General features: G+C 45.5%; 1 protein-coding gene across 1 annotated transcript in view; it reads right to left on the bottom strand.

Annotated features, from left to right (window-relative positions):
* hdac5 (histone deacetylase 5) overlaps positions 1-11,412 on the bottom strand; it is a gene marked incomplete in the record, with an annotated part of 56,219 nt that extends 44,807 nt beyond the window's left edge. Inside the window, 1 exon segment of the mRNA XM_032538288.1 lies at positions 10,119-11,412. Coding sequence (XP_032394179.1) covers positions 10,119-10,278 — 160 coding nt within the window.
* Positions 11,413-12,083: the final 671 nt, after the last annotated feature.

Below are 12,083 nucleotides of genomic sequence, written 5' to 3'. Positions count from 1 at the left end.
GAAAAGTGTAGTTTCCCCTTGTGGGATTAATAAAGTATAATTAATTAATTAATAAATAAATATATATATATATTTTTTAGCTGATGCCTTTATCCAAAGCGACTTACAGTTGCTAGATATGTCAGAGGTTGAATGCCTCTGGGTTAAGTGTCTTAAGTGTCTTGCTCAGGGACACATCGGTTGATGTATCGCAGTATACTGTATACTAAACATATATTAAAAATGAAGATAAAAGGTAGTGTCCTGGGAGTTGCACTTAACACTCACGGCTCTACGTTCAAAAGATGTTCTTTTAAAGTCTCAAACAACGTCCCAAGCGAAGGCTATCCTTATCAACTGACAAGGGTTGCACTCAGCAGTGGATGGAAGTTTGCAGGAAGTCACGAGAGACTGTGATTTATGAAGCAGCCCCTAAAGCCCCTTTTTCTCCTAAAAAAGTGAAGAGGAGACAAAATGCTTCATGGATTGGACAGATAGTCTAGCTATCTGTCTGGATTTACCCTGCAGAGATCTGAGGACCACGGTCACCATATTCCCCTCGATTGGACAGATAGTCTAGCTAGCTGTCTGATTTACTCTGCAGAGCTCTGAGACAAGGTAATAGTCTAGTAGCCAGCCCAGAGAGCCCCATTTGGTAACCTCGGAAAAGGTTTCGAGTACAACCAAGTTTTTATGCAGGCAATTGAAGTATGGTCCCCAGTATACGGAACATGACGATGGCTTACTAATTAACTATATGTTGACGCAATTTGCATATTAGTCAAATTAGCATTTATTAGCTTAATCGTGCCAGTTTTGACCAAATTTTTAGCACTGTATGGCCCAATTTCTTACAATATGTAAGTTGGTATTAGAGGTTTTAGAGGGATTCGATGTTTCTTTTTGGCATTTTCAGGATTTTTAAAAGAGTAATTTTATGTATTTATTGTGATTTATTTAGGGTAAGTTCCATTACTTTCAGGGAATTAGTTAATTTTTAGTTTAATTTTACTGGTAAACACAATCCTTACATTTCAAGATCATGAGGTTTTTTGTGAAATGTTATGCTTGTTTTGTAGGGCTTAGTAAGCTGATCCCCTCCTTGACACTTTGAATATCCAATGACTTTTGATAAAGATGAATCGTTGTTATTAGCAAAATTAGCGGAAATACAGTCGGCAGATCGACAATTAGAGTTTTGCACTGTTGCCCATCAGTTTCTACAATTATGTGGAATGAGTTTCAGAGGTTTAGAGGATGCTGAATTCAATTCTGGCACTTCAGACTTCAAAATGCAATCTATAACAAATTGGATTTAATTTTGACACATTTTTTTGAAATAACGGACAAACGTTTAGGTTATTTTCTGGTAAACACTATAACCGTACATTTCAACCTCTTGCTCTTTGATGTAATGTGTAAACCGCTAATTGTTGACATTTTTGAGGGTTAGGTCATGTTTTCCTGCAAATAAGATGTCGGCAGCTAGCTGTTGTACGTTGTAATAAGTATGTAGTAAGCAAGGGACTAGTACCTAGTTTTTTTTATTTTTTTAGAGGTAGTGGAAAACATTATGTATTATGGGAAAATAATCATTAAAGAAGTAGTTTCACCAAAAAGCATGTCTTCCTTAAAACGAAAAGTCTCCGGCGGTTATTAACTCATAGCCATTATCGAAATTCAATTCATTTCAATTCAATTTATTTATAGTATCAATCATAACAAGAGTATCTCAAGAAAATATTTACAGGATAGAACCACACCTCCGAGAAATTTACAAGGACCACCAACAGTTTTCTAGTCGTTCTCCAGATCAAGCACGTGCGAGCTAATCACAAACCACCAAAACGTTATACGGACCGTTATTTTTGGTACAAATAAATTAAGTGTGTGCTCCTTCAATAGAGGCTTGTCCGGTACACATCTGTCCTATGCGCATGTGCAAGATGTTGATGGCAAGCATGCGCAGAATGATATCATGATGAACGGCGGGATTTATGGACCTTACGTATTACTGCAAATCTGTTCCCGTAGAATAGTGCAAGAAAGCCCGTTTCACCGCCACTGGAAGCTGAACTTTTGTCTTTAGGGGCTGACATGCGAATTCAGCAAACACCAGCTGAGACCAGCATGTTTAACAGACCCTCAAAACTAAAATATAACTGTGTGAAACTATATCACAGCTGTTACGTTCAGTTTTACTTTACTTGTGCTCATCATAAAATACAATCACTCACTCTTATACTGTCTGTTATTATTACTGTAAATTCTTAAATAAATTTTAGCTGTTGCGCTTTCTTTCGTACTGTTTAGTTTGTATAAGTTATTTTATGCTGAACAAATGTCTTAGTGATTAGCAAATAGTGTTAGCTAAATTAGTCATCCAGCTACCATGGAGGGCTAATTTTCTCTTAGGCTAATTCAATGTTCCAGTCCCTGCCTAAATAAACCCAGACAACAGATGTTGTCATTGCATCCCCAGCTCATTTATCGTGTTTGGCCATCTTTGGGACAGTTGGGCAGATCTTTCAGCAGCCAGCATGGGGGGACGTGGCCTTAATTGTTAGGATCACCCAAACATTGTCATCTTTGACAGATATTTGCAGGGTCCTGCAAAGTACCATGAGAGACATAGAGGAAAAGGACAGAGCTTCCACAGAGTAAGCACCTATGCTCTCATTGACTACACCTCTACCTAGTCGAGACAAAGTCTTGAAAACCAACACACTAAAAGGCTGGGAGAACCTACTGTGTACTTTCAAATGTAGGAAGTAATTATCATGATGGTCAGAAGCTGACAGCATTGCCCACTCATGAGAGGCGGATATATCACTTATAACTGTCTTTGGTCTTTATGTTTGAATGGTGTTAGAAGGCTGTATAATAACTAAACACAATAAAATGCACAATTCTAGCATAAATGCAATTGCGAGAGATCTGGGTGTGACCACTGTGGTTCCATTCTGGCCCGCTGCATGCTCTTTTCTTTGGATTCCACCTCTATTCCTGTTGGAAAGGGGAAGGTGTTCTGCGCCTCACTGCCATCTACAGAGATCGAATTCATGGTAATCCTTCTCCACTGACATTGGACATGCAGAAGCCCCAAGGTTACAGATCACAAACAACAAACCAAAAAGGGCTTCTTTCTGCTTCTGTACACATCAGAGGACTTGTATACCTGAATGCAACCAGTTACTGACTATTAACCAAAAGCGTCCAAAGGTCGGGGGGGCCGTCACGCTAGCGTCCCAGCACAAGTCACTAGCTTCCTTCATGGAAGACAGGGTGCCCCCTACAGGCACGCTATGGAAAGTCAGGCAGACCATCTTCACTATCCTCTTTCTTTTCTTTCATCAATCCTAATTCCTCCTCACGGACCCCTTTCACCCTTCTCTTGGTGTGCCTCTTGCTGTTATAGTATGATGCCAGCATATACCATATTTTGCCCTTTGCAGAAACACTAACTGGTAGGCCTCGCCGTCCATACCTACAGGCTTACAGCTCGCTTGGTGATGATGTGCAAGGTTTCAACCCGCTTTGCAACCCAAGCTGACAACAAGTACCAAAAGCAGGAGGAACAACTGGGACCTTGAAAATCCTGGATGGGCATAACAGTTTCCTCTCCTTCCTTTAGGCGCCCGTAAGTCTTGTCCCATCCACAATAAGGTGATATCCAACAGCTGGTGGATCAGGCTGATGGCTGTCTTCCTTTTCGTTATTCATTGGTGAGCATAGCAGTTTTCGCGCCTTAGAGTTGCTTGGTAGCCTATGCAAGGGTTCCTTTGTGGTGGGGGGGTACGTGGGAGGTAAGGCCTCTTGGTTGAGCCTTGCGTCTGGTGGTCGACCCCTGGGTTGGCCCAGACTCAGTTTTAAGTCTTTGCATTTGGTGGACATTTTAACTGGGCCCTTGGTTGGAATCTTGGCAAAACTGGCGCGGGACCAACACTGGGGCAGCCATTTGGACGTTGCCCTAGCGACTTTACCTTACAGGCCTGTCTTGTATGGCATATGATAAAGTGTATATTTGCAATAGTTCTATAAGTCTTTAAATAGTAACACACCCATTAATATGTATCGTACAGGTGCAAGTATAGAGAAGTATTTTCAAAATATTGCATTGTTTTTGTCCTCCAGAAAAATGCAAACACTCAGCCAAACAAATGATTTTTTCATCATTTTTTGCCAAAAGCATTGGATATCAAAAAGTCTGGTCAGGAGGGATTCCAGCTTAACTAAACCCTAAAAAAACAATGCATCAACTCACAAAAACCTAGATGATCTGAATGTAAGTTTGATGACCCCGGGACTCGCAAATTCTCTGGGACGAAGGAGGAGCGACCGACCGTCGGGCAATGCCCACTGGGACTGCGGATGACCACGAGGGGCTCTTTGGTTCCACCTCGATATCCCCAGGTCAGGGGCAGCTACAACGCAGGGACCAGGCAAAATTGCATGCAGGTTCCTGGAAGGGTGCCACTTCTGGAAACTGACGGGACGAGAGCGTCCTGCTTGTGTTCCGAAACCGGGTGGTCGTGTTATGAACAGGGTGTAAGTTGAATCTGGTGAAAGAAACAAAGGCCCAGCGGGACTGTGCGGGGGTTAAGACGTTTGGCCAATTTGAGCGGATGTATTGAGATTTTTGATCAAGTCCCAGACAAAACGGAACTGTGTGTACCCCTCCATCCATGACGCCACTCCTCCAGGGCAAGCTTGACCAGCCAACAGCTCACGGTCCCTCCAACATCTAATTGCACTCGTCAGAGAAAGGAAAAGCCCTGGAGAAAAAAAAATGCACGGCACAGGGGTGCAGCTTGTTGTCCTCTTCTGCCCGTTGAGATTAGTGGCCGCCGCCACCCCATGTCTAAGCATCACCTCGACAACAACTGCCTGTCTGATGAACGGCATCTGGGGATGGGGGCAGTTGGTGACGGGCCTTGCAGGGTATGAACGGAGTCGTTTTGGCCTCTGGGGGTCCAGAAAAAAAAAAAGGGTGGTTTAAAAAAATAAAGCTGGTTCAGAGCGTTGAGGCCGGGGAGGGCGGCGACGGAGCTGTAGCTTCCGGATGAGATTTCCGGTAGAAATTAGAACTTGGCAAAACCGAGGAATTGTTCTGACAACATCTTTCTTTTCCGAACGGGCCGGAGGTGACTGCTGAGAACCTTTGCCGGGGTCGCGAGTGAGTCCATTGCCATCAGGTGCCTATCCAGATAATGGGGGCTCACCCTATGACACAAGTCGTACTGGCACTCCATTTTTTTTCCGCTTTGACGACATCGGAGCAGTTCCCTAGAAGTCGACAAAGAAACCCAGCTGGACATGAAATGTGGTTCAGAACAGCGAATATTAAGATGTCATCCAGGTACACAAAAGACGAATTTGTTCAGCAATGCCCCCGCCACATCATTGTACCAGCGCCTGGAATACCGCTGCGTGGATGTTTCGGGAGGCCAAATGGCATTACCCGACCAAGGTACTGTATGGCCGGTGTTGCTTCGTGGTTGGTTGACATGCAGTCTTCCACGTCACCCTCCCCTTACTCGCACTAGGGGTACGCATTCCACGGTCCCGTTTTTGTGAAAATAGTGGATCCTGGAGCAACTTCACAAGCAGAGGTGTAGGATAGAGCAAGGACCCCCAAGGTACTACCGGTTCTTCGCTTTGTGACATACATTGAGGACCCCTCGTAATCAAAAGTGCAGGGGCGAAGAGAACCATTTCTTATCCCACAAAGGAAGAACCCGGCACCAGCAGTGAGGGAAGACCGGCGGATAAAAGGTCCGCTTGCCCGGGATTCCTGACGTACTCCTCCATAAGTTTTTTCTTTCATTGAGGGGATATTGAGTAGAGTTGACCTTGGGGTGGGCAGCACTAACCAGGGAGAAGATCAATCAAAAGTCTGGCACAGTCGTACGGACGGTTGGTGGGGCAGTGGATGTGGCTTTGGTCTTGGTTGAAACACTTCTCGGAGACCGTTAACACATGTGTAACAGTCAGACTTTGACATGTCGGGGGCCAATGCTGGGGTGGTTACTGAGCCGGGTAAACGAAGAACAGCGAGGTCAGCACGCAAAAGTCCGTGAGGTGGCAGGTGACCCCCCCACTCTTTCTACAGTTCGGGGCGAGAGGCCCATCGAGGGTGAGTGATTTTGTGGAGACGGAAGCCAAGACCAAGGGTAGCCCAGGATTAGGGTTTGGCCTGGAGGCTGAGCAGATGGAAGCGGATGGATGCCTCACGATGGTTTCCTCCTACACCATCAAGATACGGGCGCTGGCTGTGATTGCATTGGGGTAAACCGTGGCCAGTAGTGACCATCGGCATGGCTCCCGGGCGGAACAGAGGGACAAATCGATGGTTTTTTTTTCCAAGCCACAGCTGACGAGCAAAGGTCCTGTGCAATAAGGTTTCTTCTGTACTGGCCAGAGTCCACAGCCTGGCAGAGTGGGTGGGGTAAAATCAGACAGGTGAAGACAGGACTTGGATGAAGGGGTTTTCCCGACTGACTGGAGGGTGGACATAATGTTTCCATTGAGATCATCGGATTTCATCACTCTGCTGTGAGCTCGCGGCTTTTAACTGGACAAGGTGACGTACCTCGATACCATCCCCACCCACAAGTACAGACAAAGTTGGAGGTTTGAGGCTCGCTGGCGCTGCTCTGCAGGGGTTAGGGGAGGCCAAGCGCCGATCCCATCGGTTTCAGGACTGGTCCAGTGGATAGATTCTTGTTGGGGCGTGAGGAAGAAGGGCGTTTGGTGGACGCTCGTGTGTCGTTGTGAATGTGACCCTGGCGGCCCTCTCTCTCACAACCGGCGGGGGGGCCTGAATCCTCGTCTGCTGATCGGACTAAGCCGAAGCGGCAATGGCTTCATCGAGAGTGGGAGTGGGGTGGTGGGGGTTGATCATGGGAAACCAGCTCTCTCCTTTACCTAGTCGCAGCTTGGTGATGAAAGCATCCACCCAATCCTCCATGTTCTCAGGAACTCAGCCTCCTCACCCCCCCGATCTTTGCCAACAGTTCGAAAAGTCAAGGGGTAATCTGCAACAGTCCTTCACTTGGTGAATACTCATTTAGAGTCCGAGATTGCCGTCGGCAGTTCTTTCCAAATCAAATACCTTGAGCATCTCCTCTGCGACATAGGGTTTGTAAGGTAGACATGCGGGGGTCTGGCGTTTGCGAACTCTGCCCAGTTTCCCACCCAATGACGAGCTCGGCCCGTTCAGGTGAGAGGTAATTCACGTAACAGACGTCGCCACCACCTTCCCTTCAGTGCAAAGTCCTGGGTTGCGGGTGTGAACTGGACACAACGTCAGCGTCGTCAGTTAACCTTGTACTGGGTTTGGGTCCCCCGCTGGAACCGTTCTGGATTGCCGATCCGGGTCTGGGACAACCGACAGCCCTCGGCAGTATAGGGGACTGGCAGGAGATCGGGTGCGCGGGCGGTGAGAGGCTGACTGAGCTGGGCCGGTGGGAGCAGTCCAGAGAGAGGAAGCAAAGGTTGGTAGAATTGAATAATCATTGCAAGTTGTTGGTTGCTATTGTTGCCTGTTGCTGCTGGCTGAACTGCTGACGCTGCTGGAAGCCGGCTTGGAGTAGAGAGGCAATGGCAGCCGTGTTGCGATCCACCTCTCTCTCTGTCTCTACCAGGCGTTGCATGGGGCGGTGGGGTGTTCTGAGCCCGTCGGTTTTCCATGCTGTTATGACCGGGCGCTGGGTCCATGTTTGGTCAATCGTACTGTCGACACCAAACAGATGGGACCACAAAAGCGTCACGTTCAATAGTTTATTAAAGGGTAAAGGGTATGGGAGTTTCAGAGGTACCGGGAAATCAAAAAAATCAGCACATGTGTAGACCCCAGTAGCCGAACAGCAGAGAGCAGACTGGATGATCCGAGAAGTCCGGGGAGGAGAACACGGAAAGTAATTGAGGCGATCCGGGATCACACAGTTACAGAGTCAAAAAAAAGCTTTTCCCAAAAACAGGCAGTATAACAGGTTCCGGTAGCAGACGATCTGACAAGGGGAGGACTGAAAAAAACAAGGCGCTATATACAAGGACATATGAGTGGCGAATGCAGTGCAGACTGGTAGGTAACGAGGGTTGAAGCATAGACGCAGAGCAGAAACAGGTGAAGTCATCAAACCCCAATCAGCATGTTGCCAGGCAGAGAGAGAGTCAGACAGTAAGATGGATGTTTACCACAAAAATACCTATAATAATTATGCCTGAAAGTAATTGGAACCTAAAAAACACAATAAGTACTCTAAAAAATTACCTCTTTGAAATCTGAAAATGCCAGAAAAGAATCAAGCATCCTAAAACCCTAAAACCACTCACTATTGTAGAAATTGGCCAACAGTCGTGCAAAATAATATAGTATAAAACTGGACATTAAGCTAATACTGCTAATTATGCTAATTAGCAATTTCTCACATAAGTAGCAAATTAGCATCCGTCATTTTCCGTATACAGGGGACCCGCCATACTTCAAAAAACACTTCTGCAGATAAAACTTTAGTGTACTCAACTGTTCCGGTTCCCTAGTTGGCTACTAGACCTATACCATAGTCCTCAGATTGGACCAGATTTAGTATAGCTAGCTGTCTGGATTTACCCTGCGAGACTCTGAGGACCAGGTAACCATAGTCCTGCAGATTGGAGATAGTCTAGCTAGCTGTTCTGGATTACCCTGCAGAGACCTGAGGACCAGGTAACCATAGTCTCAGAGTTGGACAGATAGTCTAGCTATCTGTTCTGGATTTTCCTGCAGAGATCTGAGGATCACGGGGTAACCATAGTCCTCAGATTGGACAGATATACTAGCAGCTGTCTGGATTACCCTGCAGAGATCTGGGACCAGGTAACCATATCCTCAGATTGGACAGATTGTCTAGCTAGCTGTCTGATTTACCCCGCAGAGATCTAGGACCACATTCCATAGTCCTCAGATTGGACAGATAGTCTAGCTAGCTGTCTGGATTTACCCTGCAGAGACTGAGGACCAGGTAACCATAGTCCTCAGATTGGAACAGATAGTCTAGTAGCTACGTGGATTTTAACCCTGCAGAGATCTGATGACCAGGTAAACCATAGTCCTCAGATAGGACAAATAGTCTAGCTAGCTAGCTAGCGTTGATATAGACTAGTGTTCCAGCAATATAAGAGTAACTAGGCAACAATATAACGCCTACAAGTCCAGCTGAAATGATTACTCACTTTCTAAAATATAAGGACTTGCTCGGCATTGAGTTCTTTTACTTTTAATACTTTAAGTAAATTTTCCTGATCTGTGCGCATGTTTCTGCATGTGTTGTTTTGTCTCCCTCCCGTCTTTCCTCTGTTTAATTATTATTTGTATTAGTAAAAATGGTACTATATATACTGTATATATATATTTTTGTTGGCCCTGGGACGCGTTCTCGTCTCAGTGTATCGTTTGTAATTGTTTGTCACCGTTTATTTCTTAAATGTGAAGGAAAAAAAAATCCCCAAATCATCACAAACAAAGTATATTTTCCTGGTGATACTTACATACTTCTACTCAAGTAACATTTTCAATGCAAGACTTTTACTTGTTTTAAGAGTTTTATTTTTCACAGTGGGGTATTAGTACCTGGGGTATTTCATTTAAGTAAAGGATCTGAATACTTCTTCAACCCTTGCTATTCTATCAACAAAATCTCTGAGCACCCCCCACAAAAAAGCCTATAACCATTTACATGCACTAACAGCTTCTGCGAAACACCAGAACATAATATGGAAAAGGTGACAGAAGCCTTCCGGTATATTAATAAATCAGAAATCACAATGATTGAAATACCTCAATTGATGCATTAATTAACGTGTTGTTCATGCATTAGGTCACGCATGAGATACTATTAATCCTTGTACATTATTGATTTACAAAGTACTGCATGAATGCTTTTTCATGCATCTAGTCATGCATGAATTCATGACAATTCATGTACCATTATTGTCATTGTTACAAGGCTTCCTTACAACAACAACATCATGAGCAACAACACTTCAAAGTAATTAGCAGACATTATGGAAAACCCTTTTAACATTTGGATCCAAACCTTTTAGTCTGATCCACCAGCACGCCCCTCCCCCCTCTCCTGTTCCCAGAGATGACTCACCGGCAGTGGGCATGGTAGTGCTGCTGGAGCCCCTGCTGCCACTCAGGAGCTCCAGAGGCTGGTGGTGGCTGTCTGTGCTGGCGGAGGAGAAACAGGACTCCGTCTCGTAGATGGTCTGCAACATGGTGCACAATCCTGACACCGTGGGATGCAACAGCATGCCCCGACAAGAGGCAGCTCTATTTCGTTGTCACAGAATAAAACACCAAGTCAGTTCTTCTTCCGAGATATCGGCATAGCTCCGTTTAGGATTCAAGTTGCCAAGCACTGAAAGATTCTTTCAAAAAGATTTTATCAAAGATTACTCAGTCTGGGATTGAAATGAATGAATCGGTTACTTAAAAATAGAAAACTTCAAAAATTGTTTTCTGAGCTTTTCTTGTAATAATGATCATCATTTAACTGATTTGGAGGGTGAAAATACCGTTAATTCCATCAAAAATCCCAAAGAGAATGCAGAAAAGCCTCCAATGTGCTTTTATTGTGATAGATATCCTGTTCAGTTTGATTTATTGACAGTGCTGTCTGGCTCTTCAGTCCGTGCTGGCCAGTCCCTGACACCTAGGACGAAGCTCCTGCTTTCTGTTTCTAGTGGTGGAGCCTCAGATGCAGCTTGCAGAGATCTTTGCCTTTTTGCTCGGCTGGAGGAAGCAATCCAAATCGGCAAAACGGGAAAGATGCACAGCTTGAATTCAGTCTTTGCAATAAGCTGAAATGTGACTTTCTCCGGTCAGTCTACATCACCTGGAGTCCTGATCCATGCAGAGAACTTTTCCGGATCTTAAAGCAGTGGCAGTGGCTGGTAGGTTGCAGATGGAAGAAAAAAGAAGGGAAAAAAGTTTGTTTCCTCTGGTGCACTGAGTCTTTGCCAACCAAACTGAACAAGAAAACCCCGACCAGGAGGCAATCAGAGAAATTCCAGATGCTGTGTGTAGCCTGTAAATTTTTTTTTTAAACATTTCCATAAAGCTGAGGCGTGATGGGAGGAATCCGTTGCTGCAGCCTCTTCGCCACTTTTTCCGCAGCTAACAACAAAAAATCCAGAGAGACGAGGAGAAGCAGAATTCCCCTGCTCGGTTGCATCAAAGGATCTTCATGCTGTTCTCCTCCCGGCCGACGAGAGGGAGAGGAGATGAGGAGAGGGAGGAGGGGGAGGTGGGGGAGGACGTAAATAGCTTTGGGAGAGCGCTCCCCGAGGTTCCATGCTTCCAAAATTAGAACCAAGCGCTGAGAGAATGACAGAGAGAGGGAAATGGAAGGAAGGGGGACATGGGGGGGGGGCACTGGGTAATAAAAAGAAATGACGAAATGTGAGGAGAGGGAAGAAGGCTGAAGTGGAGAAGACAAGCGGCGAGTTAGAATCCTCGCGGAAAAAAGACAGAGAGCAGCCAGAGATGGCCCGCTGTCCAAATGATCCCTTTATGTTTGAGAAAGAAGGAAGCGGCTCTGGACGGAGAGAGGAAGCAGCTGCTGGTCACTCACTGCTCTCTCGCTCCGCGCGTGTGTGTGTGTGTGTGTGTGTGTGTGTGTGTGTGTGAGAGTACATGGGAGTGTGTCTGTGACGCTCTTTGAGCTGCTGAATGAACGTTGAGAGAGAGAGAGAGAGCGAGAGAGAGGCTGAAAGTAGACCACTGTGTGGATGAAGAGAAAGTCAACAACGGCTCTTTTTTCCATTCCAGTAAGCTTGACAACGCGCCAGAGGAGAACTAAATCCTCCTTTGACACCCATCCCTCCTTTCACCTTCATTAATTCCTTTTTTGTTTCGGTTTGCTGCGGTAGTGCCTGTTTGGAACCGGCCGACTGCTTCATCTGTGGTATTGCTTTTTTTTTTTTTTTACTCAACCTTTTTTCCAAAAACCTTGTGCGGCCGCCTTTAGTTGTACATTTTATTAAAATGTCTGTGTTTTTTCAACCAGCCCCCCCCCCCGCCGCCGCCCTGTAAAAAACTTTTTTAGCAGAAACCC

This window comes from Etheostoma spectabile, chromosome 15 (genome assembly GCF_008692095.1).
Source record: "Etheostoma spectabile isolate EspeVRDwgs_2016 chromosome 15, UIUC_Espe_1.0, whole genome shotgun sequence".
Classification (NCBI taxonomy): domain Eukaryota; kingdom Metazoa; phylum Chordata; class Actinopteri; order Perciformes; family Percidae; genus Etheostoma; species Etheostoma spectabile.
The sequence above is the reverse complement of the archived record's forward strand: the minus strand, read 5'-3'. Positions and strand labels throughout refer to the sequence as shown.